Here is a 19,981-nt window from a genome sequence, read left to right as displayed (position 1 = left end):
TGACAAATACTGCTATAAAATTCAGCAGTAAATAGAACTAGCCTTAAGAAACTGTTTTTCTTTTAAAGGAAGGAATGAAATGATCATTTGGCCATAGTGGTTTTTACTTCTATTTTTGAAACAAGTGAGTATCCCCCTTTCCTCCCAATAACTGAATACAGAGGACATACCTCAGAAGGTGCTTGCTGTGCACTTATGTAATAGATAAGAAACAGCCTCATTTTATCTTCTGGAGTTCCTGCTACAAAGGGGAAACAGATGAGGGAAAAAAAGACTTTCATAATTCCAGTTGTTATGTATTATAGTCAAGACTATAAACTCAAGGCATACATAAATGTGACAAAATAAGCTTCTTGATTCAAATGATTTAACGTTATAGGCACTAAATTACAACCATGTAAAATACAGATATGGAAAAAGATGAAATACTACAGGATTACAGGATTACCATCTGCAGTCTATCTTCCAAACTGTCTATAATGTTGAGATTAATTTTTCAGATATAAACTCAAGAAGAAAAAAATGGTATAGGTAGGATAATCATATATTTCTAAAACAATACCCTTTTGAAATGAAAAGGGGGATGCTAAATAATACTTATGTAAGGACAACTTGGTATAAAAATGGGACTATCCTAGGAAACCAGTTGCCTGCTCCCCGCACCACACACTAGTTTATGAAACCTTGCTGGCTAAAACCATCTAACTGAGCCCCAAGGTCATACTTCTGAGATTGGAGCCACTAAATAAATATACATTTCTCCTCCTGTTGAAAGGTCTATGAAGATTTGGAAAAACCATGTCTATAGTATAATATACCACTGTATTATGCAGATTATATTTGCCTGCAATTTTAGGACAAAATAAAAGATTTCAGAGAAATTTCTTGCTTTCAGTGAGTATTCTGGGCTACTTCTATTATCCAAAGCCAGACACTGTCCAGAGAATCTTTATTCTCCCCTCAGTTACTAGGTGTGCTCTGGTGCAAAGTGATAAGACAGTTCTCATGGGTAACTCAGTTTCACTATTCAACAAATACCAATATGCATTCTCACTTCAAAGTGTATCCCAACATGTAAGAACTCAGAATTGTTATATTTCACTATAGAATAAAAACAAGAATAATTTTTTCAAAACATACTGACTGATGACTCATTGATTTTTTTTTATCTTCAAATTATCCTTACTCCCTAAATATGACGAAGACTTGGTAATATAGATGAAAGACAGGCTCTCCTAAGTTCTTATGTTTACAAATAGATATTGTATTTTAAACATTCTGAAATAGGTTACAGGATGAAGGGTCTTGTTCAAATCCTAGGAGAAAGCTGGTATTTTTGTTTTAACAGGTAATTAGCCTGTCTGGGTTCAGGCCAAAGTTCCTACCAGCCTCTGTGAGTTGTGGTTCTGTCATGGACTCTATTTTCAAAATGTCTGCAGTGCTACTCAGCTCTGTTCCACTGCCCAGGAGCCAGTATAGGAATTTGGAGGTCATCATGTCGTTCACCTTTCAATCCTTGGAACTGCTGTGTAGAATCAGATTTAGGCATGAACAACTCAGAGGTGAGCCCAGGAATTCATTAACAACTTTATGGGGTTGCTTTGCTGAGCTCCTTCCTTCCTTCTGTAACCGCCCTGGTACTTTCCAGTTTCCGTGGCCTTCCCTTTTTGGTGCTCCAGCCAGAAAACTTTGGCTTTAGTCCAGTTCAGTCGCTTAGTCGTGTCCAACTCTTTGCGGCTCCATGAACTGCAGCACGCCAGGATTCCCTGTCCATCAGCAACTCCCGGAGTTAATCCAAACCCATGTTCATCGAGTTGGTGATGCCATCCAACCATCTCATCCTCAGTTGTCCCCTTCTCCTCCTGCCCTCAATCTTTTCCAGCATCAGGGTCTTTTCAAATGAGTCAGCTCTTCGCATCAGGTGGCCAAAGTACTGGAGTTTCAGCTTCAACATCATTCCTTCCAATGAACACCCAGGACTGATCTCCTTTAGGATGGACTGGATGGATCTCCTTGCAGTCCAAGGGACTCTCAAGAGTCTTCTCCAACACCACAGTTCAAAAGCATCATTCTTTGGCACTCAGCTTTGTTCATAGTCCAACTCTCACATCCATACATGACTACTGGAAAAACCCTAGCCTTGACTAGACGGACCTTTGCTGGCAAAGTAATGTCTCTGCTTTTTAATATGCTGTCTAGATTGGTCATAGCTTTCCTTCCAAGGAGCAAGCGTCTTTTAATTTCATGGCTGCAGTCACCAACTACAGTGATTTTGGAGCACCCCAAAATAAAGTCTGACACTATTTCCCATGAAGTGATGGGACCAGATGCCATGATCTTCATTTTCTGCATGTTGAGCTTTAAGCCAACTTTTTCACTCTCCTCTTTCACTTTCATCAAGAGGCTTTTTAGTTCTTCTTCACTTTCTGCCATAAGGATGGTGTCATCCGCATATCTGAGGTTATTGGTATTTCCCCCTTTTCTAAGGGTGGGTGCTTATTCTGCTTCGAGAAGGCACTCTTCGACAAGGAGAAACATATTTATAATTCCAACAGGGTCAATGTCCTAAAGCCTCTGCTAAAGTTTTTAAGTCATAGGATGCTAAGAATTGGAGGGCATGCAATGCTTATAATGACATTAGTCACAGCGGAGCTAAATGGAAATTGGAAAAATGTCTCCTTTACAACTGTGAGTACTCCAGAGTCTGGAGCTAGCAGCTAAAGGCTGGATCCTCTGGTCACATTCAAGTTTCTACTGCAACTGCTATTTTAGAGGCAGAGTTTCCTCACTGAATAATTTGATACTTCAGAGAACAGTTTTAAGTATAATTCAGAGAGCTTTTTTCTCCCTGGAAAATTTGAGAGTAAGGTGTTGAACTGCTTTCCCACCATTGCCAAATGTTAAGGACATTCTCCAAATATAGTAAACTTCAAAATAACAGAATAGAATAACATATCAAAATCAGAAAATTAGTGTTGGTCCGTTAGTACCATCTAATCCTTAGATGTCACTCCAAGTTTCACCTACTGTCTCTATAATATCCTTTATGGGAAAAAGAATCATGTGTTGCTGCAAAGAGCTGTCATCTCTTATATACAGTTGTCTTCTGTATGAAACAGTTCCTCAAGTCTTTCTTGACTTCATGGCCTTGATAAGGCTTATAGGTTATTTTTTCCTTCCTTTTGGTAGAATACTCCACAATTAATTTTTGACTGAATTTCCTCATGATTAGATTCAGGCTGTACATCTTTGACAGGAATACAACAAAAGTGATACTGTATTTTTATACTGAATCTTTCGGGTGGTAGACTATTTCAGTATGCCTCATTACTGCTGATGTTCAATGTGATTACCTAATAAGGCATCTATCAGGCTTCTCCCCTGTCAAATTATTTTTCTTCTTCTGTAAGTAATAAGTATTTTGTAGGGAGGTACTTTGAAACTGTGTAAATAATCTGGAAAATTTCTATTTATTCATTAATTATATCTACATGGACTCATGGCTTCCTATTTCATTCAGTATGTTATAATCTGTTATCATCATTATTTATTTTGGTACTGTCATGATCTGGCCATTGGGGGCCCCTTCAAGCTGACTTTTGGGTTCTTTTTGATACATTCCATCATGTTTTGAGTACTTTCCTTGCTTTCTGATACAACACAATGTTTCAGGCTTATTTTGTACTTCCTCTTCCTAGAATCAACCATTTATTTCGCCAATGAGTCCTAGTGGAAAGTGGAATAGAGAAGCTAGAAGTTTTACTACTGGAGAATTGTTGCTCCTCATTCTGCTCAAGTGGCAGAACTAGGGAATGCATATATTTGAGTACACACACACAGAAAATCTATAGTTACTTCCTATTTGACAAGTTTTTAGTGCAAATACCAAGTCCACATCGGCACCTCCAATTCCAATATTACAGGTTTCATTCTAGTTTTCTGCCTTTTAATATTTGTAACTTTCATCTCTGACAATGGGAAACCTCGCTCCCATTATATTATCTGATATATTTACTTATTTAACCAGTACCCTGTATGTAACAAATATCCTAACTCTGCTACTGTCTGCTTGCCTGCATAGATGTCGTCTCACTCCAATCTGGTTCTGATTCCCTACAATGGACACACACATATGCCTGGCTATATTTCTTACCCCATCTGAGCCAATGCCTGGTTTGTCCTGTGCAGGGTCACCCTCCTTAATCTGATAGGACCCTCAGACTCCAGGACTAAACTGCTCCCACATATGGACATCATGCTCACCTCACTTGGGACTCTAATACCTCAAGTTAGATTACCAACCATCCCTCTACCTGATTTGTGGATGCCTTCTCATTCTGCTTGGGTTCTGACATCTTGTTCTGGACTAAAGCAGTACTTGGAGAAGGAAAGAACAACCCACTTTAATATTCTTGCCTAGGAAATCCTAAGGACAGAGGAACCCGGAGGGCTACAGGCCATGGTGTCACAAGACTTGAACATGACTTAGTGACTAAAAGAACAAAAGTGATATAGACTGCCACTGTGTATGAATGTCTACCTTGCTCTGCTCTACTTAATGTCTTTAAAAATGAATTGGTTTGAGAAAGTAAGGGAAATGAAAACGGTTCTGATTGTTTTTTTAATCAGCATATTTTTTGCTTAAACTTGACTCAAAACTGATTGTAAATAACAAGAAATAGTTCTGAAGTGATGGACTTAGATATATGTTACATATTTTTTCACTGTAAAGTACACATACCTTCAAAATATTATGTTCTCCCCACAAATCTAGCTTTTTATAAGTGTGAGCAATACTAGAGATTCTCAGAAATTTTTATGAATAGAACCTTTTAATTACAAACATTTCAAAAAAATTGTTTCTTATCTTTTAATTTGATATAAAATCTAAAAGTCATAACCAAAATAATAACTCAAAAACCATTATCAGCTGAAGAACTTGTATGTAAAATAGAAGCTTAATAGCTTATATTATTTTTATTCATTTTTGGAAAGAGCTGAGATCTGAATTGAAAATTCTTCTGAAATTATCAAGTCTCTAAAGTTTAGAGAATTTTAGAGGCTAAAACTCTACGCAGACTTTATGATCACTGTAATTGAACACAGTAATTAGATTATATATTATAAGTACAAATAGTTATATCTTGTTTAAAGAAAATCTAAAGAACATATATTTAGATAAATATAAAGGGACTGTCAACAGAGTTTAAAAGTGAACTGCCAAAGTATTTAAAACAGAATTCAGTTTTAGATATTGACACATCTTTTTAGGAAGCTCTATAGGGTTAAACCAAATTAGAATGTGTGTCATGCTTGGTTTGAATGTTTTACCTTCAGATCTTGCTGGAGCCAGCAGAAATTGAGCTTCAAATATATCACTTTAAACAAATGAATATAAAAAGTGCTTATATACTAATATATTAATAAAGCATACCTTCAAAGGAGAGTTCAATAAAATAAAATGCAAATAATTTTTCTAATTTAGGAACTGCTATGCTACAAACTTTTCAACAGGAAATAGCTCAATTATCTCATTAATAGCAAAGATTGTGAGAAAAATAATAATTCTATTCAAATTTTACTCAAATTGAAATATTGGATTCATCAGATGAAAAACTTATATTAACCTCAAATTTATGATACATACCATCAGGGTCTGATATTATATCTAGAAGAGATTTATCCAGAGTAGTTTTGCTCATTATTTTTTCTTCATATTCAAAATACACATCCAGTTTTCTTGCCTGTTTCAAAATAAGTATCAGATTAGAGAACATTAATAAAAACATACTAAAAACCTCTCTGCTTACTAGTGCCTATTTTCTATGATCAATTTTAAAAACAAATGTTAATTTCCTAGTAGAATTTACTTTTGTTTTACTTTTAACCATACACTTAGTGTAAAAAATGAGATTGACTATTTCATTTATATTTGACTTATAAATTTACAATAACTCTGCATGTCGTATGGTAACAAAGACAAAAGTCACACAAATCTCAATTATTGTGTTTATAAGTAACTACCATACAAATAACACTATTTCATGCAAATTAATGTCAAGTGGTCAAGTTATGTTTACTCTTTAGTGAGTAAATCCACATAATTTTATAACTAGACAGAAAGTTATCCTATTTTCAATGGCTTAAACTGTTCATTAATTTTCCCACTAAATACTTTGAACTTTAATTAATGCAAAAGTAGTCAAACTTTGCTTTTCTGTACAGCAGCTTTTCTAATTTAAAATCTGTTGATTAAAATTATCCAAATGAAATTAACATGTTAGGATAATCCAAGGTAAATAAAAATCATGAAGCATCTATTAGATTATGCTTCAGATAAGATGCGAGAGACACGAACATGCTTTACTACTGACGATGTTACCAATCTAAGTAGAAATCATTCATGAAATAAATGAGAACACAGAGATATCAATAAAGAATCAAAATATAAATACAGAATATAAATAAACATTAAATTAAGATGATAGAATGAAATAAATATTAACCAATTATACAGAAGGAAGTGATGAATTCTGAGTTGTTCTGAAAGTGATTTGGGGACACGGATAGACAGAGTTCATTTCACTTAAAGGAATCGTGTGTGTGAGTATGCCTGTGTGTGCAGGTTAGTCACTCAGTTGTGTCTGACCAGGCTCCTCTGTCCGTGTGTGTGTGTGTGTTTGTGTGTTAGCTGTTCAGTCACGTCCAACTCTTTGCGACCCCATGGACTATAGCTCTCCAGGCTCCTCTGTCCACAGGATTCTGCAGGCACGAATACTGGAGTGGGTAGCCATCCCCTTCTCTGGGGACCGAAACCAGGTCTCTCGACTACAGGTGGATTCTTTACTGTCTGAGCCACCAGCAGAGCCCTGGTTAAAGGGATATCAAGGCATGATCAGAGTGGATAGGTCTGAATGGCAGATTCAGCAGTGATTTCATACATGAGGCAACAGGTGATCAACCCCTCAATCCCACTCCTCCACTGTGGCATACAAGGCCAGAACTTTAAACAGATGAAATACTCAGCTTGAAAATCAAAACATGAAAAGGTAAATATACTGAGACCTGTCCTCACTCCTGTCCTTTTCTACCCCATTTCCACCTGCTTCTTTGGCTATTTATTTCTCCTATAGTTTTTCAGCTTCTCTATGCAAATACAAGCAAACAGTATCCAAATCCTAATATCCCTCTGCTTTCTGACACAAAAGGCAATATACTATACTCTGCTGTCCCTTGTTTTCACTCAGCAATATATTCTACACCAGTACACGGACAATTTCCTTGAGTGAAGTTGAGATAAGAGTTACTAAACTTTGTAATAGAGTTTTTGTTTTTTACAAATGGCTCTCCACATTTTTTTTTTAGATTCCCTGATATAGGAACTATTTTAATTACTGTATAAAGCTACTTTGAATAAACAAAATAGATACACGCTAAAGTACTAGGAATGGAAAAATGCAGCATCAAAAATGAACAAAAGAAACAGGAAGGAGATCCTAGGAAAGTGACCACGGTGGTGACTGTGGGAATGGGAACAGAGACGTATACTTAATAACTAACATGAGTAATGTACGTAGGAAGGAAAAGAGTGAAAAAAGCCAAAGATAATTCCTGGGAAATAAAATGATGGTAGTAAGGAACTGTGTGTGCTTAGTCACTCAGCTGCATCCAATTCTTTGTGACCCCATGGACTGCAGTCCGCCAGGCTCCTCTGTCCATGAGGATTCTCCAGGCAAAAATACTGGAGTGAGTTGCCATGCCCTCCTCCAGGGGATCTTCCCAAGCCAGGGATCGAACCCAGGTCTCCTGCACTGCAGGCGGATTATCTACCAACCGAGGCCACCAGGGAAGCCCTATGTTAACATAAATATTAGACTGGGAAAGGCTAATTATCTGTAGAATAAAGCCAAGAATGGAAGGGGGAAGGAGATAAAATAAGGTGTTAGGCTGACTTTCAGGGCCTCACAATCTGCTCCAGCCAACTTTCCTGTTTTACCACTATTCACCAGGTTCAGTTCCCTCTAGTCACATCAATTAACTCACTGACTTTTCATTAAAATTAGTGAATGCTTTTAATCCTCAAGCTTGGGCTTGAATTATTCTCTTAGCTTTTTTAGAATGCATTTCTCCTCCATCACCTGCCCAGTGAATTCTACTAATTTTTCAAGGTCCAGCATCTTTGCAGCTTCTCTAGAACTCTTCAACCTCTGTTTCTTCCCTTTCCTGCCCCTTCCTAATCTCCTTCTTCACTGGGAGAATTAATTAAGCCCTTAAGTGTGTACTGACAGCACTTCTCACACTTCTCCGTAACAGCAATGATTACACCACATTACTCTCTTTGGTTTACATACCCTTCTAGAACTATAAACTTCCTAGAATGTTTCTAATTGTTTAACCCTAGGAGTCTAACAAAGCACCTGTCTTGTAGCAAAATATATGTCAAATTTCTAAGCTCAGAGCAAGACATATACAGATCAAGTAATCATCTTTAAAAGTTATGAAAGTAGATAAATGAACTTCCAGAAGTAAAAAATGCAGAGAATCAAGCATTAGTGATTCAATAGATAAAATCAAGCATGTTAAATGCCATAATGGACTCTAGCATGTGTACCCGCATAAATGAAGAAACATGGCCACTCAGACTCGTTTTGCTCTTCTTGATGTATTAACTTATCCACATTTTAACTTCTAATGAACAATGGAAGCAGTATTAAAAAACAAGTTAATCTGATGGCATTATAATGGGTAGACATTCTTTTGAAGGTGATAATGTTCTAAAACTGCCTTGTGATTATGGTTGTGTAACTCTCTGAAAATGGTAAAAACCACTAAATTGTATGCTTTAAAAAGGTGAACTGTATGGTATGTGAACTATATTTCCATAAAGGAGTTAAATAAAAATCATGTAGCATTTCAATATACTGACTGGGAAGGAGCCTCATGGGGGAGGGAAAGGAATGAAGTAAAGATCTAACCTGCGTAAGAGAACTAGTACCTGTTCAGTATCTAGTATGCGCAAGGCACTTTACTTACAGCTATGGCTTTCAAATGTTTCTAAACAGAGAACCTCAGGACCCTCTTTCTCAAACCAAATCTTCTGCAGAACCCTAAACATAAAATAGATACAAGTGACCAATTAAATGTCTCTATTGAGTCTAGGGTATCAGAGAATAGTGTTTAAAAGCTACAAAATCAGATTATCTCATTTAATTCTCCAGATAACACTATAAACTAGGAATTATTAGTCCCATTTTAAAGATGAAGAAACAGACACAAAGAAACATAAATTTATTCAAGGTTACCAGAGTAGAAGCAGAGAGTTGAGATTCAAATCCAGGTCAGATTCCATATACACCACAGATAAAGAGGAGGGAAAATTACATTATCCTCAAGAAAAATTTATTGCTTCTTTTGTATACAAGAAAGTATACTTGTCAATTAGTATATATTTATTTTTTTGGTAATACACATAATTTACATATATGTGGTGAATTTGTGGTGAATTCACATAACAATCAAGATGTGAATGTTTTTACTGGATTAAAATAAGGACCATCTACAGAACTGTACATTATAGGTGATCAATAAGTACACAGGAAAGAAAGCCAAAATGGCACTATCAGAAGGAGTTGAGTAAAAGAATGCAAAATTCTTCTTTAAATGAGGTATTCTTGACTTTACTTGATAAACTGAGCTGGACTGAAACAGAATAACAATGATAAATAGCATAGCAAAAAAAAATTACAAGTCAAAATACAAAATACAAAGAGTTTTAGGTATGAGTTCCAACTCTGCCATTAACTAGGGAATATTTTACCTTTTTTGGAGGTAAGAGGTATATCTTATTTCCTTCAATGATTAAATGAAGAATATTTCACAAAATATGTTCTGCAGGGTGCTAGTTCTTACAGTTGGTTAAGAAATAATCCCTAGAAGCGTTCCAAAGTCAACAGAGTTTAAGTTTTTTAAAAATGTTTTTAAAATGCATATATAACGTTGTATTATGAATCTCCAAGAGGAAGATATAGCACATTTTACTTCTAACTTTATTCGACCAAAAAAGAAGAAACCTCACTATCTCGTGGAATCTGCTAAGAACTCTGTCCCAAGGTTCCTTCTAGTCCTAAGTTCCCCAGTAGGTTTGTGAAGGACTCTGGAAAATGGGGGCCACAGGACTGAGGAATTATAAGGGCAATGTTTGATTTTCTACTTTCTAGTCTGATTTGTATACCCCTGGTGCTTATGAATTATTCTCTATTCTGTTATTCTACGTGCTGACACTGTAAGTGACCTTAAATTCTGTAGAACAAGTCAAGGTATAAATAAATAAAACGTGAGATACCTATTTAAAAAGTTAAGGAATGCATCTGTCCTCTCCTTTCATTTTAAACATCTGAGACTGTTCATCACAAGTCTGCTTCTACTCTCTGTGTTTAACTTACAGCATATTCTTATAAGGGAAAAGACTGGAAAAAAAAAACCTCCCAGGTTTACCCACTCACAAACTATGTAGCATATCCTCTGTTTCTTGCTATTCTATGTCATTTAAGCTGTAAAGCCAAAAACTCACATTACCAAAATTAGTCTTTGGTTTTCTCAATGACTTAATAAAAATCTGTTTTCTTACTTATAGACGATCTGAAGTAGGTGAACGCTAAGCATTATGTTTTTCACTTTTATCAAAGTAAAATAACATATAAAACACAGAATTTGGTTAAGTTTTAATGTAAGTATATACCCATGAAACCATATACACTATCCAGATAGTGAACATATCATTCACATCAGTTAAGGAAATTCTCTCATTGTAAATATCCTTCTTTTACTTTCCAACACCATTCTTCATGTCCTACTTTCTGTGACTATAGATTAGCCTGCCTTTTTCTGAATTTTCTATAAACGCAACTATAGATTATGTGCTCTTTTTTTCTGTATGTAGCTTCTTTCACTCAGTGTAATTACTCTGAGATTCATCGAGTACACACTGTTGTATGTATTAATAGTAGTGCCTTTTTAATTGTTGAATACTATCCACTGTATAGATATACTGGACTTCGTTTACTTAATTAGCCTGTTGATAGACATCTGACTGATTTCCAGTTTGGGGCTATGACAAAGAGCTGCTATGAATATTCATGTATAATGAACACATTTGCTTTCATTTATCTTGAGTAAACTTCGGAGTAGAATGGCTGGAGCACATGATGGATTTGTGTTTAACATTTTAAGAAACAGAGATACTGTTTTCCAAAGTGGGTGCACCATTTTACATTGCTACCAGCAAAATATGAGAGTTCTAGTTCTGCATCCTTGCCAAAGGCTGACGTGATCAATATTTCAAAGTTTAGACATTCTGATAGATATGCAGAGGTATCTCACTATGGTTTTAGTTTGTTATTTTTCTAATTATTGTTGATGTTGAACTTATTCATCACTCGGATATCTTTTTCAGTCAAATCTCTGTTCAAACTTCTTGCCCTTTTAAAAATTGGGTTGTGCATTTTCTCTATTGAGTTGTGAGAAGTCTTTAATTCTTTGAATGTAACCTTTATGAATCTATTGAGTCTTGCTAATGACAAAGCTTTATCTTCATGAAACCTGATGGTGGAAAAGTGAAAGAGAAAGGTAATCCCACACTTTGTTTTTTGAAGATGTGGAAGAAGTCTCCAGAAACTTAGTGTGAGAAACTAAAAGACATTTTACACATTGAAGAGCTGTCTTTGGTCATGCCTGGAGTAAAGCAAACTTCTTTAAGTTCTGATAAGGACTAATCTTATTTGGGATGAAAGGAGGTAGAAGATACAGTCTGTCCATTGGGGACTTCCTGCTATAGGATATATTTTCTCCTGCCTTGAAGAAAAGACAGCAAGGTCATATGAACATTCACTCAGTAGTGTACTGGATAAAAGATCATTTAAAACAGATTAGTCAAAATCCAGACAGAGAAATGTTCTGATTTACAGGACAGTACAGTTTCTTCCCTATAGTGATCAGGAGAGCAGTGATCAGTTAATCAAAGTCAGTTAATGCAAAGAAAAAAAAAGGGGGATTTCCCTGCTGGTCCAGTGCTTAAGAATCTGCCTGCCAATGCAGGGGACATGGGTCTGATCCCTGATCTGGGAATATTCCACATCCCATGGGTCAATCTGTGAGCCGCAATGACTGAGCTCTTGTGCCACAATTACAAAGCTGTACGCCCTAGAGCCCGTGCTCTGCAACGAAGGAATCCACTGCAATGAGAAACCCATATACCTCCACTAGAAAGTGGTCCCCCCACATACCACAACTAGATAAAGTCTGCAAGCATCAATGAATACCCAGCTCAGCCAAAAGAAAAAATAAAAAAGGACCTGGCTGTATATCCATGTTTAAACACTACAATTTAACTTAAGATCTAAAACATATAATTGTCTGTCAATTTTGAGGTAGACCCAAGACGGCTGAGCACTGAGGTTCATGGACTGAAATTTTTCTCTTTCCTGCATAATGCACATGTTAAGTGATCCAGTACTCTGGCCACCTCATGTGAAGAGTTGACTCATTGGAAAAGACTCTGATGCTGGGAGGGGTTGGGGGCAGGAGGAGAAGGGGACAAAAGAGGATGAGATGGCTGGATGGCATCACGGACTCGATGGACTCGAGTCTGAGTGAACTCCGGGAGATGGTGATGGACAGGGAGGCCTGGCGTGCTGTGATTCATGGGGTCGCAAAGAGTTGGACACGATTGAGTGACTGAACTGAACTGAACTGAAGTGATCAGCTATAATTCAAGTTTCTTTGAAGCAATATACAAAACTTTATAAATGTTTACAATTACAACATAAAGCAATTCTAGTACTTTCAAGATTTTTCAATGTTTTACAGCTGTTGTCTGCCCCCTGCCACTGCTACTAAATTAACTAATAATTAAATCACCACCTTCACTGAGTCTAAGGCAGGCAACTTAGTTTTAGAGAAACAAACCTCTTTTCCTACTCATACCATTGACATAAATAGATTGGAATCAAATACAAACAAAAAATTCAATTTGCAAACACACAAGATGTTTCATGTTAGCATGGCAATAATGTGGTCAGCAACCACTGTTTCCGAGGGAATAAAGGGCATTGGTTAATTTGATGTGCTGATCAGTTCAGTTTCTACTTTATTTTGAAAGCTTATTTTCCCCTAAGAAAGATAAAGAAGTTGGACCAAAGAAGAATAAGTCCCCTGAAGGAGGTGCTCTAGTTAAAAATTAGCATTGCTAGCAAGAGCTAAGTCTTGCTCAGTGTATATAGAGCTAAGTCGGTACATGTTTGCTTGATCAGAGGATGTCTTTAGACCTAACTCAGTACTTAACTTTCTCCACAGGAAGCAGCAAGAAAGAAATGAAGATCCAGCACCAATAATTCCCAAGAGCTTATTAACCACTTAATTCTTGGCCAGCTACCTCAGTAAGGAGCACTCAGATGTGAGAGCTCTTCCTCTCAGGTGGGAGTACTAAGGAAAGAGCATGTATGCCATTTCTCTCTTTCTTCTACTTTGACTTACATGTAGGTGACTTTTCCTTTTCTTAGGTTTCTGATGCTAGAGAATAATTAATTCCAGGTGGCTATGCAGCTGAGACAGTAATCATTAAAGTATACTGAAATCTGTCTACAAATTTAAGTAATCTCAGAATCCATTACCTAATAACCAACAAGTGGGGGTAAACATCAGATCTCTGGTGGGGAACTAAGATCCCACACACCTTGGAGCAACTAGGCTCCCGTGACACAACTAGAGAATCTGTCTGCTGCAGGGAAAGTTCCTTCACAATTCACAATTTACTCTTAACCTATTAAACCAAAGTTGACTACTCAAGCCACTAAAATCTTTAGAGTATCAATAAATTTACATGATAATATTTGTCAAAGTTGTCACAAACTGCTGTGCTGCCAAACATCAACTGCTGGATAACTACCAGGACTTCTAAAGAGATTAACTTTTTCTAGTATTCTGCTTTAGAAAATGATCTAAAGAAATATAAGCAGCAGGTACAAACGAAACATCCCAAAATAAGAAATATGCAAAACTGCAATAAAGACAAATACCAAGAGATGTGTTCTGAGATCTCTGCATAAAGAGTCATAATGTTCTTGCTAATAACAATAACAATAATAAATAAATATTTACTGCTTAAGTGAATGAATGTTTACAAAGAAGTGAAGCCCAGATGGTCAACAAATTCTAGTAAAGAGTAAGAGATATTGGAGAAAAATATTTTTAAAATTATTGTTGAACATTATATAGCCAGAGGCAGATGGTATAACATAAAAATGGCACAAATAAATGTATCATTTTGAAGTAAATATTTTAAAGTTGGAAATTTAATAATTATAAAAACTATAAGAAAAATTTTATAACTACAAGTAATGAGAAAAATTGGAAGCAACACAACTTACGCATGCTAGCTTTGACATAGGAGAATAAAGAGATGTTTTAATTAAGACAGGACTCTTCTCAAAAAACACTGCAATTTTTCTATACTAACAGAATTTCTAATATCAGGATAACTCAGAGTATGTGGCTTAATAAATACAATTATAATTTATATGCAAATATTTAAAATAAATATGCTCCTGTATCTAAGATTTAAAAAACAAAAAAACTTCTGGTATTAATCGGGATTCCTAGAATGATCCAACAAGGAACATGGCATCTTATACAAGAAATTTTCCCTCTGCAAGTAAATGACCTTATATAATGTCCTTTATATCAGATCCTATTAGGAAAATGGTGTCTTGAGTTATAGCACAAAAATTATTTCATATGAAATTATTTTATATACATATTTTACATTTATTTTATATAAAAATACTTAACACCCTGAATGACAAATTAGTTTCTTAGTATAAGATGCTCTGCTTATTAGCAATCCAGGAAGAAACAAGTTCTTTTATAGAGAGCCAAGCAACCAGGTCTGAAAGAGGAAATTTTGGGTCAGGCATGGTGACATAATAAAATTTATCAGACAGATGGCATCCATTAGGACAAATTGATTCATAGCTCATGTAAAGTTGTAAATAAGCATCATAAAGAATTTTATAAGTAAATTTTTCCTTAAAAAACACCATTCTCTACTTAGACAAGTATAATAGCCATCTTCCAGAACTCATCCATTCCTCAACACTCCTCAGACCATACTCTGGCTGAAACATAAATCAAATCATGGCATTAACCTCCAATGACTTCCATCATACTTAAATCCCTATTTCTCTTGATCCAATAGTGTTATCAACTCTTTCCCTCCTCACTATGAGTACATTAGTCATCTTCTAGGTCCTCTAAAATAGTAAATTTCTTCTTGCCTTAGGGCCTTTGCAGCACTTATTCCCTCTGCCTGAAATGGGTGGCCCTGAGATTTTCACTAACTGGCTCCTTTGGGTGATTCAGGTCTCAACTCAATCATCATCTCATCAAAGGCAATTTCACTTCCTCTAGAACAGCCCTCTGGGCCACTGTCTATTACCTCTTATCACCCTATTTTGCTGTTTTCATACCACCTAAATGCCATGCTTTCTAATTGCTTACTTTGCTTTTTGTCAATGTAAGATTAGCTCCAAGAGAAGAAAGAACTTGTCCATCTTGTTTACCATGGGATCTCTAGGGCCACGCACAATACCCACAGAGCCATTTAATAAACACAATTGAGTAAATTACTTTATCCAGAATTTCCTCAAACCATAAACCATAGTCTTTGATCTAGAGTATATTCATATAAATTTGTGGCAGGATAGTGTTTGTAAAGTTTTATGAAAAAGATGAAAATGTGCACTTTCCATTGGTATGCTAATATGTTTTTAAACACTTCGGGTTACACAATTCGGTTTGGAAGTAGGAGCTGAGTTTAGCACCTTCCTGATTTTACAGCTGTGAGATCTGCCCCCTCCAAAGAAAAACCAAAAACCCTGGAAAAAACTAAAGTCAAAAAAAGTCCACAAAACTGTTTAAATCTCAACGTAACACATAGACTGTTAACAACTGTCATAAACACACAGCATGTACTCAAAGAGCATTGGTTTAATAGATCAGAAAATCTTGATTACAAAACTATAGTTTAGCCGATGTAAATTAGAACTTATATTTTGTTTTAATACAACAGTTTTATTTAACTTTTTATATTAGCTTTGTAAGCAAAGTCTGTCTTTTCTGAGTGAAGGAAATCACTGAATATAGCTCTCTGTTACATTCCACCAGTTATATTATCTTCACTGGAGACAATGACCTCAGGTAAAAAAAAATGAGCAGCCTTTTTCCACTTTACAGAGCTACAACATATGGAAGTTATCATCAGATATCATCTACAGACGGCACAATTATATTTCTATTCCTGTAGGTATATGAAAATAGCAAGATCAAAATCAAGAAGTGGAACAAAGAAAAAAATCAGGTGTCAGCTTAATAGAAATTATGCAGGTTTAAATTCTATGATCTACAATGATCAAATCTATATTAGCTCCTTTCTAGTGCTCTAAGACTTTTAAAATCATTAAAAAATGTTTAATCCCCTTTTCCATAAATACAAGTTGTTATCAACACGTTTGACAGACAGAAAGTATATTTAGTTTTTATTGCTTTTTCAAATGTATCATCTCAAATGGAAAGCAGGGGTCAGTAGTAACTACATTCTGGTATATCACCAATCTGTCACTGGAATTCAGTTCCATGTCCAGAGAATAAATGACAATAGAATACTGATGAATGGATTAAATCAAACTGATATGGAGTTATGAATAAAGTAATGAGAAAAAATAATTATGACAGACAACATACAGGATTATCCAATACATGTGTTTCAAAATCACAGTATAGTGGGAGATAGTAAGAAGCTATAAGGCTAACAGACTAATCTTAAACTAAAATGTTCAGAACCAAGTTGCATTTCATTATGTGATGTTATCAACATATTTCAGATAGTACTATAGTAAAGGGGTGTCTAAACCTGAATTACTGATGTTCAGATACAAATCTATTATTAACAAAGTAGGACATGTAGAGGCATTACTAAGGCAGTGAAACATAATAAAAATATCACAGGTGCTAAGTTCTCCTTACTGAATGTGTGACCTTGGGCAAATCACTAACCTTCCTGGATTGGTTTCCTCATGTGCAAAAATGAAGGTAATAATGCTGCCTTCAATAATTATAACTCAACCTTACAGTTAGGGCTCAATGAGATACTGAATAAGAATCTTTAAAAGTCTAAAACCTACAAAATTAGTAGTTATATTGTAAGGAGGGAGAAGTTAAATTTACCTTTATATGTTCTAAAACAGCAGTGGCAACATTTGTATGGAGATCAATAAGTCTTTTTTTTTCAAGGAGTTCTGGCAAAGAGCTACAAGTATCAAACAATTGAAAATTAACTGTTAAAATTTCTAACGAAATGACATAAATTTTAATAAAACTCAAATCTGGGTGTTTCCTCTGAGGAAACTTGGAATAGTAAAACAGGGCCAAAATTACATGTTAAACTATCAACTGAACTTAATCTCTAGGCTTGAACATATACAATATTTACCACTTTAATACAGTTGAAATGCTTCTTATTTTAAAATAATCTGCCTCCCAATTATCATCATTCTATCATTTCACTTTCTAATTCCAAAACGTGGAGGTTTAGAATAAAATCAGATTAATGGGAAAATTTTACCTGTATTTCTAAAACATGGAACTTTCTCTCCTTGATGGTATTTAAAGTATCCAAAAGATACTGCTTAAACTTTATCTGACACAGTAACAGTAGCAATGATAAAATTAACAATAACTCACCTTACCTTATCATCAATACTATCTCAATGACAAAATTACTCCCATTACACAATTCTAACTAGTAAAAGAAACAAATGATCTGCTATATAAAGGATTTATGTTGGTAACTGGCAGAAAACAAGAAAATTCTGTAAAGCAGTGATCCTTCAATAAAAAAATTAAAAGAATAAAGGAGGGAACTCAAGTCAGCTTGACTACAGTAAAAATACAATTAGCTCTTTGGACTTAGAGGTATATGCTATTACTATTCCCTATCATGAAAAATATTTATTGATTTTTTAACTTCCAATATAAATCATATCAACAGAAAGACTTCAAAGAGGATATACTGCTTACTTACCTAACAGCTGATGTTAGCTTAGCAGTATTGTCAGAAAGCATACTTATGGCTCCTTCATCTTCACCTTCTAGTCCCTGGGAAGGAAAAAGAGGTCCCAGTAACTACTCAGAAATCCCAAGCCAAAGCGCTGATTTTCATCAATATATTCCTAGGATCATTGATAAACAGCAGTAAGATTTAGGTCACCCAGAATAATAAATCTTCCCCTCTTAAGGAGCAAGCATCTGCATTTTTGACAGTTATAGAAAAATTCTAGTCACCACCAATCTAACGAATGGTTGGATGACTGAAAAGGAAGCATCTGGCATTTTCAGATAAAGAAATAGGTCCACAGACTTGCCACAGGTCACTACATATAGTAATAAATAGAGATGAAATTTGAAGTGAGATCAAAGTATAGTAAAATAAGCAGCACTGGAACATACATGTCTAAAATAAACTCACATCTATTTTTTCAAATCATAAATTTGTATTAGTTTTTTTTAATGTTCCCTCTACTCCTCAGAACTTAAGATTTCTTTTTTAAAAAAATCTTTTATGTAACAATCTTTTAAGAGAACAATTTTTTTTTTGTCATTAAAGCAATGGAAGGTCTTGAATTTTTATAAGGGAAAAAAGTTAACCTCTTTCTCCTTCCAGATGTCCTCCTGCTTCCCTTATATTTCCAAGAAAGCAAACAGAATCTTACCATAATGCTTTTAAGTCGTTTAACCTCATCTTCCTGTGCTCTGTAAGACTCTAGTTCTTGCTGAACTGATTCTGCAACTTCTGGGAATGGACTAAAACAGTTTTGCAGAAGAGGAATTATGAGTATAAAATTAAAAGATTGACTTTTGTGTGAATTTTGAAACGTATACAATGAGGATTATTTTAAATATACTTATTTATATTTGCATATATTTTATATACAACATAGGCAGAAAACATTAGGATAAATCAAACTACATTTTCTTGTGATACCTATTTACATTCTAAATACTACTTTAAAATGTATATCATAATACTTATATATATAAACAAATTTAAATTTTATTTCTATTCTTTTCACTAACTGTATCGATTTTTCTTCACCTTTAGCTATTAGAAAAAATAAAAAGATATTGAAGTGACTGAAAAACAAAGGAAGAGAAGCCATGGTACATCAAAGACCAAGTAAGTATTACGACCCATAGTGCCAAAGGGTCCATGTAACTACAAACATGTATCAAAAAATATTACATATAAGTAACTGTGAAAAAAAACGTTCAAATCTGTAAATTTGATATGTAGACCACCACTGGTAAAAACAGAATGTAGGCCAGTTTTGTTGGTTCAGTCCCTGATATCTTCTCAGTATGTACAGCTGCTAAACTCCTCAGTTTAGCAGCAATTTCCATAGACTTCAAATACAACTCATCTGCAATCATTGAGCAATTCAGGTAGAAACGGTCATGCAGTGTTAATCCTGAATGTTATCTAGATGAGTATGTGTTGACCATGAAATAGTTCCTAACATAAGTATTTTTCATCTACAGCCTTAGGGGAGGCCAGAAGCTTTCTCTCTTTTAAGGAAGAAATGGTCACTTCTCATCAAGCAATAAAACAAAAACTTTTCCCCATTCCTCCACTCTGATACTTGATAACACTTCATTAATGATCAGCAAAGAAATGACAAAATCTGAAATGATTGTGAGGAACACAGTCCAGTTTTACATGACAAATGCAGGCCCTAACTGAGATCCAGAGGAGTCTGTTGGCAAAAGATAGCAGCGAGCAGGTAAAATGTTCTGGCTCATCCTTAAAATTTCTAGTACCTTTAGGTCTCAGGGCTGACAGACAATGATCACTGCCTGCATTTACTGAGAGATT

General features: G+C 35.2%; 1 protein-coding gene across 1 annotated transcript in view; it reads right to left on the bottom strand.

The window, feature by feature from the left end:
- Positions 1 to 19,981, bottom strand: part of SCFD1 (sec1 family domain containing 1) — a 110,140-nt gene that overhangs the window by 40,142 nt on the left and 50,017 nt on the right. The window contains exons 12-16 of the mRNA XM_052659393.1: positions 18,822 to 18,912; positions 18,134 to 18,207; positions 17,278 to 17,359; positions 5,648 to 5,744; positions 171 to 241 (exon numbers count right to left, since the gene is read on the bottom strand). Of these exons, the coding sequence (XP_052515353.1) occupies positions 171 to 241; positions 5,648 to 5,744; positions 17,278 to 17,359; positions 18,134 to 18,207; positions 18,822 to 18,912 (415 nt within the window). The remainder of the gene's footprint in view (positions 1 to 170; positions 242 to 5,647; positions 5,745 to 17,277; positions 17,360 to 18,133; positions 18,208 to 18,821; positions 18,913 to 19,981) is intronic.

This window comes from Budorcas taxicolor, chromosome 21, assembly GCF_023091745.1.
Source record: "Budorcas taxicolor isolate Tak-1 chromosome 21, Takin1.1, whole genome shotgun sequence".
NCBI classification, from domain to species: domain Eukaryota; kingdom Metazoa; phylum Chordata; class Mammalia; order Artiodactyla; family Bovidae; genus Budorcas; species Budorcas taxicolor.
This window is presented reverse-complemented; position numbering and strand designations above follow the sequence as displayed.